The sequence below is a fragment of the Poecilia latipinna genome, unplaced genomic scaffold (assembly GCF_001443285.1).
Source record: "Poecilia latipinna isolate Pla-1442-1.1 unplaced genomic scaffold, P_latipinna-1.0 Scaffold810, whole genome shotgun sequence".
In the NCBI taxonomy this organism is placed as follows: Eukaryota; Metazoa; Chordata; class Actinopteri; order Cyprinodontiformes; family Poeciliidae; genus Poecilia; species Poecilia latipinna.
In genome coordinates, this window is record NW_015113426.1 from 147,795 (window position 1) to 169,467 (window position 21,673).

Genomic DNA, 21,673 nt, shown 5'->3' on the forward strand with positions numbered 1-21,673 from the left:
AGGTGTGACTTCTGGGGGGGTCTTTTTGCCCGGGGTTTTTTGGAAGGGAAAAAATTTTAAAAAAAAAAAAAAAAAAAAAAAAAAATGCAAGCCACATTTTTTTTTTTTTATTTGTAAAAATGCTGAAGAATTGATTATGTATTTCCCTTTCATAATCATGAACTATTTGAGTTTCTCTATCACATCCCAATAAAACAAATTGAAGTTTATGGCTATAACATGAAATAAATGTGGATAATCTTTATTCTTTTGATAGGTACTGCAATGCATTGTATTTCCATAACTAGGTTGCAACTGTTAATAATTGCACTGCTCTAAAACTTGAATTGTTAATTAAAAGTAGTATGCAATTTAACCTGGTTAATAAGCATGAAACAAACATTTTTTTCAGCAGTTAATTCAGTTTAATAATAGAAGCACAAGGCATCAACATATCTGTATTGTGTCTTTTTATATCAAATAACATTTATAAAACTATTGTGCAAAACAGTGTCCTTTTAATCTTCAAAGGCTCTGCACCAGTGGATAGTCATAGTCCTCTTAAATTAGGAAATATAACAAGTATGCATAATTTAAACAGCAAATTGTAAGCTTACACAATATATGTACATTTTTACACAGACCTGGATTTTAAGTGCTCCCTACTCAGTAATGATGAATAAGGCAGATTTTACAATCAGCAAATATAATTGATAACAATACAAAAGTGATGATTCTGCTGTTTGGCAGATCCTTTTAAGGAGCTTAACCCAGGAATTTGGCTGCTTTAAGGTGTTAAAAATGCTTAATCTGAAAGGGAACTTTTAACTTTTGACAAGACAGGACTGTACAAATGTAACAGTAAAACATGCAGTCTACCACCAGGTCAAATTCTTACTTCCAAAATACAAAATAAATACATTATGTTTTATAGGTTTCAAGTCAACTGCTTTTCTTTTCGTTGCGTTCTTACACATTTTTGAAGGTGAACGCAGACAGAGGAAGCCATATATCTTTGAGCTACAGTATACTTTGATGTGAAATAAATGTCTTGAAATATAAAGAAATGTTTGTAGGCCAAACTAAGGTAAACACATTGTGCTAACCTTTTTAAACACTAGTTAATGGCGTCTTCATGTGTTATCCAACATTTTGGAGATTCTCTTTTAGTGTTTTGTTTTTAGCAGTCTTTTTACATACATTTTCCAGTATGTCTAGTGCTACAAGTAATTTAGTGTTTCTCTAGTTCACAAACATATAGCAGATGGTCCTCTGGAGACTTTCCATGGCTCTTGCTGAGGTGAAGCTTGATGGCGTGCTTAGTGGCGAACTTACGGACACAGAGCTGGCAGCTGAACACAGCTCCATTACTGCTGCAGTCATCGGGAGATTGTGGCAAAAGGAAGGAATCCAGGGGCGCTACTTTCTCAGTGAGAGTGTTTGTGTCCCTTGCAGTCTGTTTGGGAGATAGCTTGGCCAGATCCCTGACTCTGAAGCCCAGATGGGCTTCCAGGTGGCCCACGTACGCTGTTGGGGTCCGGATCTGAGAGGCACAGTCACTACAAAAGAATATCGGCTGACCAGAGTCAAGGTTCTTGAGGAACTTGGTTCTGCCCGTTCTCCTCAGTTGGTACTTGACGTTAGCCAACCAGTGACTGATGGTGGTCATTGAGAGACCTGTGAAGCGAGATATGTGCATTCTTTCCTGCGGGTTGAGATCATTGATTATATACTTCCCCTCTGAAGTCTGCTTCAGGCTGGAGGCAAACTGGGCCTGCAGGAGAAGGAGGTGCTGCGGGTTCCAGTTGGAGTGACGACCCTTACGTTTGTGGCCATGCAGAGACGCATCGTCCTCATCTTGTGTAGTGCCTACGACCTCGATTTTTTCGGTTGCACGGGACCGCGAAGGAGGCTTTGTGACAGGGTGAGATTGCGTCAGGTTTCTAAGCATGTCTGAGATATCTGACAATGCATTCTCGTGCAGAGGGCTGCTGGACGTGTAGGGAGACACAACTGTTAGCTTCGCAGGAGTAACAAGCGAGATGGGGGAGACAGAGGAGCTGGTAGAGGAGGGTGTTAAGGGGCCTGATCCCAGAGAACCTCCTTTATCATTTTTACTTTTAGTGAGGTCAATAGGCTGGTCATCACTGGGCTGGCAAAAACTATTATCGACAACACTTTCTGGTTTTTTGGTCTGCAACGGGGAAGCAGCCACTGCGGCCTTCTCAGTCATGCTCTGGCTGAGCCTGGAAAGCAGGCTAAGGGGATCTTGATTTGGCAAAGAGGGTTTGGCTGCTTTCCCCAAATGAATGTTCATTACGGACTGAAGAGCACTTAGTGGGTTGACAAAGGGCTGTTCGGGAGGAGTGTGACCGGTGATAATGGCGGTGCTGCATCTTAGTGTGGAAGCAAGGGGAGATTTAACTGCTGAGTCCCTCTTGGGTTCTGTTGCTGGGGATGCCCTGTCACTATGGCTCCCCCTGTCACTATTGGCTGGAGTAACTTCCCTCCATTCTCGAGGTGAGTCAGCCTCTCCTCCCTTGTGTGATTCTCCAGCCTCGCTGCTACAAGGGGACAGCTGGTTCTCCCTCTTTGGAGACAACTGCTTCACCCTTTGCTCCACCTTTGCTACTTTTTCTGTCACCTTTTTCACTAAATCTTCCATTGCTTGAAAGTTGTTGGTGGGAAAGGGGGAAGAATGACTTAGTGGAGGGGAAATAAGAAGCTGGTTTTTAGCATAAGATGACAAAGCCCCATCCCCTCCGTTGAACAAGAACTTCATCTGTGAATTCTTTTCTATGTTGCCCTGCTGAAGCTTAAGGGCACTGGGGAACTGGTAGGCTGCATGTATGCTAGGGTAGCCACCCCAGCTTGGATTCCCGCTCTGTGCCTTATTGATCGCTGAAGTCACAGTGTTTTCCAGTGATTTTAGGATATCAATACCTCCTTTAGGGCTCTCCTTCAGATCATCCTCTGTAAGATAATTATACTTTGAAATGCCATATTTTTCCTCTCCCTCAGTGTCTTCCTCTTTACCAACAGTAGCCATGACTTGCTTTTCATTTATATCAGTCTCTGGTTTGGTGCACTCCTCCTCAACCTCCTCTTTCTTGATCTCTTTCAGAGGAGGGGAGGTGGCTGGAGTTGTGTTGGTTGGAACAGGTGGAGGAGAGAAGGTGGAGGGTGCAAGTGGAACGGACTGGACCTTTTGATCAGTAGGTGTGGTGACCCGCCCAGGACTAGGGGAGGTAGCCTCGGGAACTGCTTTAATTCTCTTACCGACCGAGCTGGACACCCTCAGGTAATGTCCAGTCACCATCATGTGAGTCCTCAGCTCTTGGAGTGTGTTATAAGAGCTGCCACACTCCATGCATTTGAGGATCTGGAGTTTATTAGACTCAAACTGCCAAGAATAGCTGGCACCGTTCTGGTGGCTGTATCGATGGTTAGAATTAGCATAAGGGCTGGAGGACGGTTTCTGTGAGGGTTCACTCTGATCTGCTTTGGCTTTGGGGGTTCCTTCTCTCGATCGTGATGAGGTGAGGTCCAAACCCACAAGTCCCCTTTTCTTAGAGGACATGATTTTGGCTGCCACTGGGGCCACTGGCTCCTTCAGAGGCACTTTCTGGTAGTGTTTGGTCTTAATCATATGGACACTGAGATCTTGGAGTGATTCAAAGGAATGGCCACAATACATACATTTCAAAACCTTCTGGGCATCCTCTTTTCCTTCCATCTCCAGCAGGGACCTCTTACGGGGTTTGGACCAGCGCTTTGAACCGCTCCCTGTTTTGTCCTGGTTGTCGTCTCGGTAGTGGCCTGTGTCGTTCATGTGAACGGTCAGCTCCACCAAAGTGTCATAAGCTGCACTACAGCCCTTACAACGAAATTTGCTAGCCCCAGTGAAGATGGAGCCAAACAGCTTTGGATTTTGCCTGTGAAGCTGGACTGTACTAAAGAGGCTCGGCTCAGAAGGAGCAGGGTGACGGCTCTGAGGAGGGTGTTGCTGTAGGGTCTTTGCTACTGCAGACTGATGCCAGTCAAAGCTGCTGCTGCTGCAGCTGCTGCTGCTGCTAGTGCTGTTGCTGCGGGCTGGCTTCTCTGTCGAAGCCACGGACTGTGTCTGAAGTTGTGTGGAGTTCAAGTTCAGTGGTGACCACAAAGGGCTGGTCAGGAAACTTGAGTAGATAGCCTTCATTTGTTCTAATGTATCCATGCCTATGGGAGGAGTTTTGGCATTGGGATTCAAAGATGCTGGGACCAAGTTGGATTCTGCTTTTCTGGATGGACTCTCAAAGTCTGAGAGGCGATCACTGGCTTCACTTGCATGTGACTCACTGTCCATCTCTTGTCCTGAGAGCTCTGTGGCCTCAGCTGATTCCTGGTCACATGCCTGCTCCTTGGCAGTCCCTACACTTTGCTCCACAAATTCCTCTTTCATGGGAAGGTCATCATCCTGCGGTACTGACGGCTGTTCTCCTGCTTCGGCTTCCTCCACAATCTGCTCCGCCAGCTCCTCGGGAGAGTAAGCTGCAAGGAGAATGGAGACAAAGGGAGAAGGAATAAGATGAGTTAAATTGCAGGGAGAGTACATGCTATGTTAGAATAACTGGAGAAAAAGTTTCCCTGCAATGTGTGCCTGAGGACTCCCAGGGATAAATGAGCCATCTGTGTGGGAGCCTTTAAAGCTGAGCTGAGAAATTACAGTCATCCCATTTCACCTCATCAACCGTTGAGGTGTTATTTTCCTCTAGGCGAGCCTGTATTTATATACTACCCCAGCCACATGGAACTTATGCCTCCCCTCTTTACACTCCTTCTATTGGAGGAAAACAAAAAAAGAAATATCTTGGCAAAAACATAATGCACCATTTTATTTATCTCAGGGCACAACAGCTTGAAATGAAAACTAAATCTGAAATTAATGAAGCCCAATCTCACTGTGGCATTCTCCTCTGGGGTAATAAATGAGTTGGATCAACCTCCATCTGTCAGTTAATATGTCTGACGCCTCTTCATCTGCCTTCTCTCTGATTACACACAAATGCAGACTGACGCCCGCATGAACACAGTCAAAAAGGATTTTTCTAAAAAAAAAAAAAAAGCAGCGAGAGGGATGTCAAAATTTTTGTCGATTACATTTTGATAGGTTAACTAGACAACCCACTGTGTTAAGCGGACTGAAGTCATACAGTACAGGTTTTTTAAAATAAAAGGATGAAATTTGAAAAATGAAAAAAATAAATTTAGATTTCAAGCAAGAAGTCAGCAGGCCTGGTACTTTGATGTTTTAAAAAGTTACGATTTCAAAAAGAGTAAGATTTTCCACCATAGAGTTCACATGACTTAAAGTCCTTTTTAATTAGGTGCCATAAATATGTAGCTGTGCATCTACTCAAAGTCACAATAATACATTTTTAGAGTGCTATCATTATAACTGTAAGAACACAATATTTTGCAACAGTATGAAAACTTGAGGGTTTTCATAAAATTAGACCATTTTATTGTCTGTTTTAGGATTTTAGATAGGTACCAGGTTAAAGAGAAATGCTAATATAGTTTTTTTCATACCGTGAAGATATTACACAGGAGTTGAGAAAAAGGATTGTTGACCTGAAAATAAGCGGCTTGTCAGTTTGCATGTCAATGACCAGTGCGCTCACGAGGAGCGATAAGTATGTGCATGTGTCCGCAAATAAGCGCACCTCATACAAACAAACGCGCACAGATTCCCGTGTTTCCCGTGGCGACAGGTCTACGCGTCTAACGCCAACTCAGCCACTACTCGCCCCCGAGCCCCCTCTACCTCATTTCCTGACAGTCTCACTCACAAAACCGCTCAAGTTGGGGAAAAAAAACAAATAATCTGAAAATAGTGGATGGCCTGTGGACAGGTCTGAGGCCGTTTGGACAATATTGTAAACTAAGACAAATGCTAGGGAGGGGGGGGGAAAAAAAAACCTGGATATGGACTCAGATGGTTTGATCAGCTACACAGTTGAGCTTAAACAGGCGCACACACACACAAACACAAATACACTATGTGACTAAATCTTTCATGCCCTCCCCTCCACCCCCACACACATTTCCAGTCTAAACAAAAATGTCATAGCTGAAATAACTCTCATTTCCAGTGCTAACAGCCAATCTCAAGGCAGCCATGCGGCTGGCGCTGGTCTGATTTGGACCCCGGGGGCACAGTCAGCAGGCAGCCCCACCGTGAGGCCAGCCTAATGGAGACCTGGCAGGTGCGACCCACTCTCCGTCCTCCCGGAGATTTGGTTTGTCACTGGGTATCCATTACCTGCCATTCTCCGCTGATAGGCCCCGACAGCCCTGATCAAAAGATGTCGTCGGGCCCCAGTCCGCTTGGCAGTCAGTGGCATGTCGTTTGTAAAAAGGGCCAAGCAGGGTGTAAATAAAATGACATGATCACTTCCCCGGCCCCTCATGTTCTGGACACAATTATGATAATGCGGACGTGGAGAGAAGGGGAAGGAGGGGAGGGGTGGAAGAACGGAGAAGGGGTGAAGAGGTAAACGGCTCGCGCTCAGAGAAACATACAAGGGATATGTCTCCCTGCAAATAGAGTTCAGCTGCCGCCCTCTTTGCTCTCACTTTACTTTTCCTTCTTCTAATGTTTATAAAAACGAAATTGAGGAAGGTTGGGTTGTTGTGTCCTCACAAGCTGGTCACAAATGTCAGCTAGCATTAAAATAGCTTGGTATATTGCTAGACATTTGATTTATTTGAACAAAAGTTGAAAAGAAACTTTGTTTTTTTATTGGAATCTTCTTGACCCAAGAAAGGCGCATTATATAAACCGTCAATCCCAACTGCAATATTAGTGAATGCAATATCACAATCTCAATGGACGACTTGGAATATTTGGTGAGTTATTAAACAGAAATTGTCGTGGATTCACAATCTGTATATCTGGTTAGTTGGGTGGACTTAAACAACTCTTAATTCCCACACCTGATGTTTATTTTTAGACACTAAAGCTCATGTAGCGGAGTAGGGATCTTGTGTAAGATAGATTGCAATCAGCATCATAGCCGTTTTCAGCAATAATATCACAATCATAAACTTTTCTAACATACTTGATCATGACCACTAACTAGCTAGTCAGAAACTCAGGTCCAGGTCTGTGTAAATGGCATATATGAGTGCCAAATGGTCACGTTGAAAACACCCTTTGGTGTGGATATTGTTACCGAGTGAAGAGCTCACAAACTGACCTATTTACAGTTTCAGTGAGGTTGTTAAAACCAACGAGTTTTAAGGAGAGGAAGCACTAGAAACTATTTTAAACAAAAATCTTTTTTTTTCTACAAAATGCATGTAGCCCACTGAAATGTGAGGAACAAGAGAGCGAGAAAAAACTAGACCAGATTACAGGTCATCTGAGCAGAATTCAGCAAAGTTGGTCTGCATTGTCTTTTTAAGCTTTCAATCTTTGTCTGCTTTGAAACACGGTGGATCTGAATAATGTGAAAATCTTCTTGAAAACGCAGCACTGGAGCAAGAGTCTATCGTTTTGAGGGAACACACTCTGAAACTGCCGTTTTGCTAATGCTAATAGTGCCAATTACTAAACACCGCTTAAAATGTGTTTTTGTTTTAAAATAATAGAATTGTGTTTTAGGACCAGACAAAGCATTATACAAACCCCAGACTGAACATACGCGCAAGGTTAAATCGTGATGAGTGCATTTCTGAATTTCATTATCATATTCCACGCGAAACCTTGTAGGCACATTCTGAAACCACTTTAACTTCCATCTTTGTGTGGAAATTGTTTTAAATTTAAAGACAATAGGGTTATTGAAGAGCGGGCAGCACTGAAGGTAGGGAGAGAGAGAAGTCCAAAAAGACCAGAAATAAAAACCTTTAGAGTCAAACCGTGCTCCCAGGCAATTTAAAATGCAAAACAAAAACCATTATGTCTGAGCACTATCTGTTAATTTAATCCCCAATGACTGATAATCCATCACACAGGGCGACAACCACATCCAATTATTCTCCCTGCCTTGACTGACAACAGAGGTGATTTATCAAGCTAATAAAAGGTGATGGGAATATAGAGGCTCTCTTAGAATAAATTATGAATATTCTGAATACAACAATACTCTTGGTTGCAGCCCATAAGTGATATCTAAGCATATGGGGCAAGCCGCTTTCAGAATCTTCCTGGTGGTTGTTTATGTGTGTGGGTGTGAGAAAGGGAAAAAAGAAAGCAAGAATGTGTGGCGGGTTCTTGTAATGATAAACTGAGCTGATGCCATGGTGGTGGGGGATAGGGGTGGGGTAGTGGTGGCAAGAATCATTAGGTTCACTGAATGATTCCTTTGGGGTGGGGTGGGGTAAGAATGGTAGGAGGTGCACTTTCATGCAATCAACATCTCCGTCGCCGCTCGCAGAAAAAAGAAAAGGCAACAACAAATTCACGCGAAACACAAAAGCTGCGGGAAAATGGAAGTCTCATGTTCAGAGGCACACGGCTCAACCTCAAATACATGCCAAGTAATTATAAACAAAGTTAGTCAGTTATATCACCCCCCGCCCCCACTTCCATACACATTCACACACAAACTCACTCGAACATGCACGTAGATGCAAGTGATGAGGAAAGACAGTGACATCTTGGCATGCAGGAAGCATTCCTGTGGAGTATCATTTTCATAAACATAAGGGCCGCAGACGAGGAGGGAGAGATCATCTGATAGAAATACTGCAGTGCTGCTCTGACGACCAGGAACAACAGAGAGGGCAGGGGGTGGGGGTGATTAGGCAGGAAGGTGCTGTGGCTTTGGCTGTCCCTGACATGGAGGCTTTCAGCGTCTGTCTCCTTCTCTCTGTCATATTGGGATTTCTCTTCAAGGGTTGCTGGAAGTCTTAAACTCTGCCGTTGCTGTGTCTTAATCCGGTCCTTGTGTGATTAAAGAAAATCCCACATGGCATAATGGAGAAGAAATCTGCACACTTGTGATGCATCTCATCCTCGTAAAAGAAAAAAAAGAAAAAAAAAATCCAAAACACACATCTGCAAACTTTTAACTTTCCAAAACAAACACTATATTTACCACACCATCACTAAATATCCTTTTTTCCCTTTATTTTTTGAAAATCGTCTTGATGACCAAGAGGAATGTTCCACAGCTGGGGAAACAGTCTGGGGAGGCAGATCACACCCAACAGAAGCAGGGTAAACAGGATGTGTCATAAGAAACTGTACCTGCATCTGACCCTCGTAGCTAAATGATTGCTTGGTCAAAAACACAACCTTGCCTGAGGCAACATAAATAACAGAAAGGGTTGTCCTTTGTGCGATAGATACAATCTTTCATTTTTACAGCTTTTTCTCCCTAAGAAAGGTTTGGCTGGTTTGAGCAACATATTTATAAAAAAAAAAAAAGTGCTTAAAATAGCTTTACTACATATAAAAGCAGCACTTGTTATGAATATAACGATGTCTTTTTTTAAAAAAACCCATAAAATAATCCATCCATCCATTTTCTGAACACCCTTGTCCCTCAGTGGGTGTTCAGCTAACATTAGAAGTTAGCTGCCTATCTCCAGCTAACGTTCCGGGCGAGAGGCGGGGTCATAAAATAATATTTTCAATTAATAAACTGATGAGGTACACAGAGAAATCAGCTAAGTGCAGAACCTGTTGGTTTAAAATGTAATAGACCTGACGATGACAACTCAAAAAAAGTGATACTTTCTGAATCGGTGAACACACCACATGAAAGACGTGCCATCTCACAATAATAACACTTTTCAATGTGTGTGTATGTGTGTGCTACTATTGTGAAAAAATGGCCCACGCATTGCTTTCTTTTGTTATCAACGAGAAGATTAAAAGTTAAGTCAAAGAAAGCATTAAAGTGCGAGAAGCAATTGAAAAGGAAACTGCATTCTGATTAATTCAATTCAGGCAGCGAGAAAGTAAGAGGGAACAAGACTTTTAGCAGATAACAGGATAACAGGAAGGCTGAATACAGTACAATACAGCTGCTCTGTTTAATTTTTTAGTGCTTATGAAACCTGCTGCAAATACATTTATGAAGATATAGACATGAAGACTACTGTTTTAGCCACACTACCCTTTCTAGAATGGACATTTTTAACATCTTAAGGTATAGCACTAAGATGTTAAAAATGTCCATTCCATCATCCCTTGATCTATGTCTTTAAAAATGTGTGAACTTTGTGTTGCCGCTGCTTCTCCAAGTAATGACCAATAATGGAAAGAGATAAAGAATAACAATATTTTGGAGCAACCTTAGTTTCTAAAAGCAATTGGAATTGGCTGACATTAGTATTCCTGGGTCAAAGCTTTAGAAACATTGGCGATCAGAAATGAGTCTTAGAAAGTACAAAAGTACTATTTTTACAAACATAGAGTACAATGTTACTGTACAAGTAATGTCAGTCGGTTGCATAAGTGTACGTTTCTGGAGTCTAGACAGAAAACTGGGAGTAGTCCCACTAGGTGTTCCCTTTGAGCTGACATTAGAAGAACAGCAGCAACAATAAAACCAAACACCTAGCAAGAAAAAACTAACACGTCTTCTGGATGATGTGAAGCTATTTTAAAGGGGATATGGTTTATTATTGCTTGTCATCAAAAGAAAAGAAGAAATGAGCTTCTTTTGGGATATTTATTCATTTGTCAATCAGTACTCTCAAAAGACTAACTCTGAAAGAAGTACCATAACTAAAACTACCACAGCATGACATATCTGTCTTGACATGCGTACAATATTTCAGCTGGACGTTGAATGCCTTGAACCAACACCAGTCCTCTGTGGGGGGCCCTTACTGGCAGGAAATGGCTCAGGAACATTACAGGACAGGAAGCCACCTCACTCTCAATCAAATGAAAAACAAAAAGAAATCTGCTTTGTAGTTTCTTCTCAAGTTTCTTAGCTGTCTAAAACTCTTTAAATAGATTAGAAAAATTTAGTCTAAGACAACCCCATTCTGTCAAAACAGGAGCAGATCAGTAACATACCTAAAATGCCTTTCCCTTGTACACATGTGTCAAAGTAACACACTCAATCAAACTTAGGTCTCTCCTTCTTTTCCCTTTGATCCCTTCAAGCTGGCTTTAAGTCCCACGAGAAAAACTGTAACAGGTGATCTGTGGCCACTTTAAAAATTAATATGTTCTGACATAAGTCGCTTTTTTAGAGATGACCAGGAGAACGGCGCCCCTCTCCTTTTTTATAGGTTCTCAGCTCATAACTCTGCGACAATATTCAGCTTTTACATGCAGTGTTGTTCCAGGCAATCATGGATGTCTTTGTCGGGTTTTATTTGTGTGCATTCCCTACCCCCTGATGGCACTGTGAATACATTGTGTCCGCCAATTGTAGTGCAGGATGTGTGATATGGGAGATGGGAAAAACAGAGAGATCATTCTGGCCCCAGGCGAAGCTTAGGGCTGAACCTTGTCAGTGCGCATAGTGAGAAGAGAGAGAGAGAGAGCGAACAAGCGAATGGATTCAACCCTCAGCTGGTTGTTGTGTTATGGCTGGACCTCAAAGCTGCCAGCTGCACACACAGACCCCCACGACCTGAAAATGTATCCAGTTTATCTGACAGGAGACAAGTCACGAACACTTAGAGGCCTCCTGGTACTTACTCCAACACAGAGTAGGAGGAGGTCACAGAACGCATCCGGCCCCAGTTTGAAGCAGCCACAATAAGTGATAAAATATAATGGAAACAAACACAAAATCTGCACAACCTTCTTCCACAGGTGCACAAACAAGGCCGTTGATATAGCGACTAAAAGAGAAGGCAACATATTGCTATGATACTCTATCTTTGACAAAAATGTGTTCCGTCTTGCCGCCTCTCTCTTTGTGCGCTTTTCCCAAGCATTTCTAGGTCAAATCTCTGTGAGGTTTCAAACCGGTATGCATTTTTATTTAATTTTTATAATGTAGCTTATTAGAAATGATCACAACTGACAAAAAAATCTGATCTGATATAAACAGAGAGAGTTAAGACTATTTCATAAAGATATATAGAGAAAGAGATTTAGATAGATGTTAGTCATCTCTGTTCAAATACACAAACTATTTTAAAACACCCGCAATCACTGGAAAACAAATCATTCCGAGTTTGATCAGTTTATATATATTTCAGTATTCACACTTGACCCAATCTAAGGTGAGGTTGTCCCAATGCCAAAAAGACACTGAACATATTCTGTTTGTGCTTTCACAAAAACAATAGCCTTCAAAAATCAAAAGTTATGTCTTTAAAAAAATATCTCTGTTAAATGTGAAAAAAATCCATATATATATATATATATATATATATATATATATATATATATATATATATATATATATATTGTTGGATTGCATTTTTTAAATGCACACCACAGGGGCGATACATGTTTCAATAACTACCCAAGAAAATGAGCAGTCCAAGTACACCAGCACTTCTAGCTGTGATGTGTAAAATTTGTAGAAAAGTAAGGAGGAGATTCCTAAGTAAGAGCATACCAGGTAAGCTTTGATGAGTACCACAGGACCTGCATGATTTTTTTTGGGATTTTTATTCAATGCATGTACAAGATTCCTGCCTCGGGCAAATGATTCAGAGTGCAACCTGAAGCAGGATGCGGACATTAATGGTAAAAACCCTAACAAATTGTAAAGCATTAACGTAAACACCTTTAAAAATCAAGCTGGCAAACTTGAATGTTTCCTTGTAGCTCTAATTACACTGCATGCAATGAAAAGGCTGTGGGAAAAGTAAAGCCTGTGGGTTTGCTCCATCAGCAGTTGTGATGTTTAGCTTGTTTTGCCACCAACAGTGTTTTATCGTTTAAACTAGGCTTGTTTAAAACCGGCCTGATCTCCTCCTGCCTGTGCTCTAAGCCGAGAGCAGGAAGTTGTAAAACTGTCTGAAGCAAAACTGTTACAACAGGACACACAGGAATCAGACTCACATTACCGTTGTTCTGATGTGGAGTCAGACAAGACGCACAAAGAAAATATCTATGGCTACAATTTAAACTAACAAGGAAAAAAAAAATATTTCCCCGTCCTGCCAGACGTCCAATAGAGCTTATTGGAAGAATTTAAAGAGACCTCTATAAGTCAGTTGTTGTTCATCGTGGAAAGTGTCTAAGACATTGTCAAACTTTAATACTTGTACAATAAAAGAATCTCAGTTAAATTGTTCAAGGAAAACTAAACAAATTCCAAAAACAACAGATTTCTAAACACATCAAAATTAAGAAAAGAAAAAAAAAAGTCCAGGCTTTTAAAAACATTAATTAAAAGGGTTAAAACTGGATATGAAATCATGGTCTATAGTCTATAGTTGATGAGTTTCTGCAAGTGTCCAAATCCAAAAAGGTTCTGAGGGGAGTTCGGCTTTGCAGATGACCGGCTTCTTCTGCTAAAAAAAAAGAAAAAAAACCTGGAAGTTAAATGAGCGCTATGTTCAAAGCTGGATCTTGGGCCAACAAAAGGTCGTGAGAGGAGAGAATAAACTTGGGTTGAGGAGCAGGACAACTAAATCCCTCCTACAACACACAGCTGCTGCCATGATCGCCTAGCAACGAGGAGGTGATGGACGCAAGCTGAAGATGGATGGTCACCATAAATCACTGTAGTGTGTGGGAGGAGAACAACGTAGAAGGCAGAGAAAGGGAACAAGGAGAGGACAAAAAACAAAACATTCTTTTCCTTCACTTTTCTTTCAGAACAGCGGAGCTAACCTTGCCTTGACCTTTTAACTGTACTTTCAAATCAAATATCTTTCTGAATCGGACGGTTCTTGGGATTTTTCTAGAAAAAACTACATGGACACGTACAGATAATTATGTCACTTCCACTGGATCTTTATAAAAATGTACACCTGCAAAAATACCCTTTACTTCTCCATTAGACACAACAATGGATCATGTGCCGGTTATCAAGGTATCCTAAGATTTTAAAAAAAAGTTTCATAATCACTAGATATTAATTTTATTGAGATGCTAACGCAAAGATATTTTTTTTTGCCGTTGTGCAGAGTGTAGAGTAATGCTGGGTAATGTGCCACCATCCCTAACCTATAGATGTGCACTGCTTTATTAGTACAACGTAATTTATTTTGAATCAGCTTAGTAATTTTAAGTTCTTTTAGTTTTAGACCAATTTCGGTCTAAAACCAAAGTTTATCAATCGGCTACAGATATCTGGGTTAAAAGTGATTTTGAACACTGTTTTTACATGTTTATTAAAAGTGTAAACATATACCTGTTTTAACCAAGAATGACAAGCATTAAAAAGAATTGAGTTGGCCTCTGATTTACTGACATCTGTACTCATAGACCTAGACCAGCATACTTCATGATGCGTCGAACTTGAATTTTCTCTTCGTTTTGAGCAGTCTGGTGTCATTGCTGTCATATTCCTTCGTCACATGATCCAAAAAGGGTTGCATCAGTCCGAGTCAAACAAAGCCCTCTTACAGTTCTGGGTTATGCTTACTGGGTTTATTCTAGACCAAATAAAAAGGTCTACACCAGTCAGACTTAACATTGACTCTTGTCTAAATCAGGTCCATTTTGTAGCCTCAAGACTGAAAGAAGGTCTAGTCCTCGGTGTGACTGTAAAAATGAATTGTTCAACAACAGCAGGAATGATTGTTGTTTATCAACCCACGAGAATCCAATACCAGCCAACGCCAGATTTGACCAACTTTTTAAAAGATGATGATAATGACCGCCTATCTTTCATAAAGCAACCCCTCAGGCAAAGCAATCTGGGTAGTGTAGTTGCGGGATAAACATCCCTGGGCTATCTGATTATGGCTTACTGCTGCGGCACTGGTGTCTAGTAACACTCAGAGAGCGCTCAGCCATCCATCACACAGTGAGTGTCTGTCTCAGGCTTTCCACCCTGCTTCTTCTCGTCCTGGCTCTCCAGTTACAGCCATACACGGCCGGCCTAAATAATATTCTTCATGATAAATGGCGCTATAAGCCTGGTATCCATCATTAATCTGATTTTTAAAGAAGCATCCATCTTGGAGAGAGCCTGTTAGGGCCACGGGAGAGCAGAGCAGCCCGGGTTCATTTAAAGGCCAGGCTGCTGCATGAGTGATACCTGTCAGCCCTGTTCATCAGGGAGCAGTGCACACACATTAAACATTGACGCCATATGGCCTCATGTGCGCACACGCACGCACACACACACACACACACACACACAAGCATATCTGCGGTACTTCTTTCCATGTGTGTGTCTTTTGTACATATATTATGAGTAAACAACACTTTCACATTTGTTGGACTTGTACACCGACAAAACATATTTCTCCCCTTTATTGAGACATCTTGCGACGTGTCATGGAAGAACATTCTGTCACTCATCAAGACGCAGCTCAGTGTAACTCAATCCTTCCTGTCATCTGAAAAAAATCTCCCCCTCCCAAACACTTCTCCTCGAGGGTTTCAGGAGAACTCACTCTTTCCTGGAAAATCACTCACGCGCATACAAACAAAAGTTTATCTCTCACTTTCCCAACTCTACACCTCACTCTCCGTTCCTTAACTTTTAGGGCTGTTTTTTTTTTTTTTTTGATTTCTTTCAGTCCAATCCCTGTCTTGTTTTTCCTCTTTCTTTCTCTTCCTCCTTGCCCCCTATCCACCTCCATTCTGTGTGTATCTGGTAAAGCCTGTTTGATAAATGACACACGTCACCGTGTCAGAAGCGAAGGGTGGGTCAGTGATAAATGACTCTGTTGAAAAGGAAATCGGCTCTCTGGCATGGCCGGCCTATTCTCCTCGTGGATTGGGTTTCAGGACCCCTAAAGAACGGAGCAGCTCAGGTTCCCCAAAAAAAAAAAAAAAAAAAAAAAAAAAAAAAGAGCACACATCCCACCAGCAGCTCTCTCACTTCTTAGAGGAAAAAGGTGGGTGGGTGGGTTGGTGGGGCTGTGGGGATCCAGCCTGTCCCAATTGTCGCCACAGTGCAGCTGCATCCATCACAAGAGCGGTGGGACTATTTTTACAAAGCCTCCGAGTCGGTGCCAAGACAGCAGTCTCTGCTGAAAACCTCAGCTGAAAGCATACTGAAAGCTGAAAGGGAAGAGCGACTGGCTAACAGTTTTCTATTTGTGACACTACTACACCACTTACACTCCTCTCTGAGAGCCCAACCCTACGGCTTGACATCTGCCAAGTGTGTGTTAAAAAGGAGAGAAGGCCCATTTTACCCCCCCCCCACCACCACTGCCTCCTCCTCTTCCTCTTCCCCCCCCTCCCCCTGTGCCCTTCTTCTTTTTTTCTGCTAAAGTCTCTCTTTCAGTCACTTGCTGGCAGGGTGGCACTGTTATCATTACACAGGCAGGATTTATGGAGTAGAGGCCCGCAGTTAAAAACAAAAAAAAGGCATCTGTCAATACCTGTGGGAAACACTTCGTCAGCCATCCTCCTCCTTTCACTGGTGCTCACAGCCTCATTAGGTATGCACTTATCAGACACATAGATCACAGACGTGACTTAACTTCAACAGAATCCGTCTGCAGGACCTTTCATTAGCAACAAGGCCTGCAAGGCCAAACCACTTGCCTCGCTCTAACACCTGCAAACAAGCAGAGGCAAATTGTTGTTGGAGTTCTCAGACGGTACTGGTGCAACATGTCAACCAGCAATTATGTCCAAACTGTGGCTCCCCTGCTGCTTCCTTAAGGACACGCTTTTCACACTTAAACAGGAAGGCAGACACATATGAAAGAGGAATAACAGGTTTCACCTGCTTTGTGACCCAGACACAACATGTATGCAGGCATCTGTAACACGGGTTGTAACGGTTTGCATCGTCACTAGTGCCAGATATGTACGAGCCGGTTAGCGGTTCTAATGAAGTTTTGAAAAGTTCCCGTCTCCAGAAAAAGCAGAAATAGAGTAACGCAGGGTTGCCCCACTCCCACCTTTTACTCAGCTGGCTGATAGAAGATTCTTGCTTTGATAGAAGGTGAATTTAGCTGTGCATAAACATGTTCCAGTTATGGAAAAAAAAAAAAAAAACACACAAAATCATGATGCGTAAACTAACTGTAAGAATGCCAGACATCACTCTTTAATTAGTCAGCACTGTTTTAACATTTCAACTTGAAAGACATGAGTGGTATGTCTGGTACATACTCATCCAATAAACAGGATAATCTCAGCTTGGGTTTATTCTATGAAGAACTTGAAAAACTACATTTTCTGGAAAAAAAACAACAAACAAACAAAAAAAAAAACACTTGAACTATAGTAACATTAGTGGTGATTATTTTATGTATTTGTTAAAGTCTATGAATCAAAACATATTTTTTTTTACAAATTACATCGTTGCATCATTTTAAACAATTAATGCTACATTATTGTAGCCACTGTAGGAATATGACTGCTTCTGAATAAATGCAACAATAACAAAACACTTATAAACCACAAAATACAATTTTATGTTATTTTTTAAAAGAATATTTTTTTGGCTCTAGTTGCCTTTATTGTACACTTAATGCAGCAAACGGCCCAAAAGCAGGACACATGGTGTGTGCACTCAACCAACTGAGCCATCCATCGCCCTACTTTGCATGTAACGGTAAATGTAGGTTATTGTATCATTTAGCGTTATCGTGAAAAAGAATGACATTAATACATTTTACTAAAAATAAATTAATAGTGTTTGTGACTCCTACTTTTGCTGCTTTAGAAAAAATAGACTGTTGGCTACATGAGTTACCGTAAATGCTGATAGATTTGAAAACATGACTGAATGCCGGCCGCATGGTGAAACAGTCTGTTGCACACTTGGTTTGCAGCAAGAAGATCCTGGATTCAAAACCCGACCGAGGGTCTTCCTGCATGCAACTGGTTGACGATTCATTGGAACAACACAAGTTCTCCACGCGTGTGTGTGGGTTCGCTGTATTCTGTCTGTTAGGTTAATTTACAGTCAATCTGCCATAAATTGCACTTAGGTGGGACTGTATTTGTGCATGGTTGTTGGGTTCTGTGTTGCCCTGTGATGGACCGGCGACTTGCCCAAGGTATACTTCTTGCCCAATGACAACTACAGATAGACCCCATCCTCTATGACACTGCACGGACAAGCTGGTATAGAAAATGGATGGCTGGATAATTGAACACAATTATTGTGGGCAGCTAAGTGGTGCCGTTATACTAATTGAAGTAACAAATGTACTAAAGCCACACATTTTACAGTAGGCAGGTCTTGGTTTTAGAGCAGTACCTGCATTTGTGAGGCTCTGACAGTGTCAAGTGATATTACTTTAATAGTCGTTGCATAAAACACAGCAATGTCTCATAATAACAGTTTAATACTACATATCACATCCCTTCCATAAAATTGTAGTATTCTTACCTAGGATTATAAAATTGTAAGGATGTCATAAGTGCCCATGCCTGGTGTTAACACTGCATATCAGGCTGTCACAATCTAACCGGGCATGTGCTGTTCTTATGTTGCACTAGTGACGCGCTAAGACAAACAGATGGAGTGACAGAAAACTTAAAGCCCACAGGTTTCACAGGATTACTGCCAGACTCCAACAGATACACTACAGTCATGATGCCTTTCATGGATAGAACCAAATCACACACACACACATGCACACACACGAACACAGACCCCCACGAAATGAGTATAAGTGCCAATTTAGATGCACACTCACATCTACAGCTATAAAGGACGGGTGCCAATCTGCCCGCTGCATCCCTGACCATGAAGAAACAGGAAACTGTTGTGGGATGTTAACAATTTTCAGAATCACAGAAACAAAGCATTTGAAGCTTCTGATAGAAAATGAGGGGGGTTATAATACAGAGCTATTTGTAAACATACCCAGTTAAGACAGTGTGTAAAGAACAATAACAAACTGTCTGGCAGTTTCCACTTAAATTCAAAGTGAGTTGCAGAAAAGTGTTTCAGCGTAGAAATATACATTTTCTTCTGCATGGTAGGTTTTTATCACAACCAAGCCCCACACTTTAAACATTAGCATGAATAAACCATTTTTATAGCTGTAAGTATGAATGGACTAAAAGTTACAAGTTTAAAACGTCATGACATCATAACCTCTACGATCCACTATTGTACTGCAGCTATTGTGTAACGTCATTTTAATGTCATGTCAGAGAAATTGGCTGTAGTTTTCTCTGACTATCTGAAGCATAAAGTAAAGCATTGTTGTGCCTCTTCACCTGTCGCTGGGCACTGGCAGTCAGCTGGCTGGAAAAACAGCCTGACACTTTTCCCTCCCCTTCAAAAATGATTGATTTAGTGCCCAAATATTCACAGGGAAAAAAAGAAACTTAACTCATAAGGCACTGTGTAAAAATCACAACAGACACTATACAAGCAGCCTGACTACTTATGCAGCAAATGTTAACGTGTCACATTTGTATTACTCTAGAGAGCAGGAAAAACTCCTTAATTTAAATGCTATTTGTAGTCTTTGCATTAAAATTACAAAAAAAATGAATGTTATAAATTCTAATGGTATTTTCTCAGTCATATACATATATACACACATCCACACGCACACTATATTATATTATATATATATTATATTATATATAACTTTTAATTTTTAACTATATATATATATATATATATATATATATATATATATATATATATATATATATATATATATATATTTGGATTGAATGATTTGCATTTAGATACTGTATTTGAGCAAGCGATGCAGTCTTCCATCTGTCACAACATACCCCGTCTATTGGTTGAGGTTTAACTTTAACCTGTGGCTCCTTTCAGTGATGCAAAAAAATATCAAGCACATGCTAAAATACATGACGTCCTCATTTGTCGCAAGCACGTTAAAGGTGCTAAAAATAAATATTTGAAATAAAAAGTTTTAGTTCACATCCCGTTCTTCGCTACGTCTCAGACGGTTTAGTTGAATATCCAAGTCTTTGCCTACTTGTCGTAAAGCTGCTGCTGCTGCTGGCTTCCTGTTAAGTCAACAGAGTAATGCTTTAGCTGATTCAACGGCTTCAGGCCCTGAACTCGAGGTAAAGCTGATCGCCCGCCACAAAGGAAGGCGTCCTGCGTTTCTACAGTCGGGAAAAACTCTCCCTCTCCCATGTTCTCTCGGCTGTTTACGTGGCCAGCCGCCCTCGGTTGTTAAGAGCACTCAGACCTGACCCAGGTACGCAGGCCCATTTGTCACCTGCAGCAGAAAATTGAGTTACAGCACAACCAAAGGCGAGCAGCTCTGTGTAATATCAAGTTGATTACATCAAAGTGGTGGCAAACCTCATTGGGCCGGGCACCCCGAGCTTGTCATCTCCAATCACAGGGCCTGTCAGGACTCCATCAGCCTCACGGCTAATTGGACCAACGCTAATGAAGCAGGCAAAACAAGTTTTCTACTGTGGAGGGAGAAGCACTCTCAGACAGGAAAGAGAAAGAGGGAGAAGCTGTGTGTTTGCGTGCGTGCGTGTGTGTGTGTGTGTGTGTGTTTGAGAGACAATGAGCGAGCAAAGCTGAATGTGTGTGTATGTGTTGTTGGGGCGTGTGTAGATTTTTCATGCAAGTCTCAAGGTTGCAGTGGGCTGACTCTCCCCCTAAGTCCCTAATCAAGGCCCATCATCTGTCATCCTTTTCTTTGCTCTCTCTATCACCATCCTCTGTGCTGCAATCAATTCATCATCACCCTTTGTGTGCCACTGAACAGTTGACAACTTTATAACTTGCAGCTGCACGGGCTGACTGACAGGGGTGGAAGGGGAGCATGAAAAAATGAAGAAATGAATAGATGAATGAATGAACAAAGAAGCGTGGTTGCAGGGAGAAAAAGTTGTTTTCTAAAAACACAAAACGATCTATATTACAGCCTTTTATTCTCTTTCGTCAACAGAGAAACAGCAGCAGTGTGGAGGGGAGGAGAGAGTGGAGAGCAGAGGAGGACAAGAAGAAGAAGAAGAAGAAGAAGAAGAAGAAAGAAAAAAAAACATCCTTCTCACTGATCTGAAATCAGAAAGCTTTCAGTCATTCTTTATGTGCTCCCCGCGGCCACTCTGAGCCAGTGAGCATGTACATTAGGGCTGGGGCATTTTGATGAAATAAAAGCCCAGGCCAGCTTATGGCTAAACAGAATGGGAGCACTCACTCAGCCTGTCTCTGATTGACCATTAAAGCCATTGATGAATGGGCCTGTCAGGGGAGAGACAATTAAATCAAACATGAAACAAAGCCGTTGTGACGGCCCAGTCTGACAGAGCAAACCCATTCCTCCCCTCCATTACATAGCACACGGCTCCTTTTACAACCCCTAACCCACTCCTCCCGCCTCCTCTACCCACTGTATGCCTGTTACTGTGAGTGTTCAAAGTGAACAAGTGAGTGTGATGTGCACTTTTTTTTTTTTTTGTTGAAGCGTGTGTATGATTTCTTACTATGAAACCACTTTGCCCTCCCCCCCCACTTCCCTCCCATTCTTCCACTTTTCATGAGTCACTTCATCATCATTGATACAAACTGAGCATGCTTGTATTTGTTACATTGTTAGAACCTTCGCTGCTATAATACCTTCTCGGGACAAGTTACCATGAAGCCCTAAATATTCAGCGGCTCATCTTTTTTTTTTTTTTTTTTTTTTTTTAGAGAAAAATTGGGGTTTGTTTTTGGGG

The 21,673-nt window shown here is 41.6% G+C and overlaps 1 protein-coding gene across 1 annotated transcript in view; it reads right to left on the reverse strand.

Annotated features, from left to right (window-relative positions):
- Positions 1–381: 381 nt before the first annotated feature.
- LOC106956359 (teashirt homolog 3) overlaps positions 382–21,673 on the reverse strand; it is a 25,866-nt gene continuing 4,574 nt past the window's right edge. The window contains exon 2 of the mRNA XM_015047149.1: positions 382–4,509. Coding sequence (XP_014902635.1) covers positions 1,211–4,509 — 3,299 coding nt within the window. The 3' untranslated portion in view covers positions 382–1,210. The remainder of the gene's footprint in view (positions 4,510–21,673) is intronic.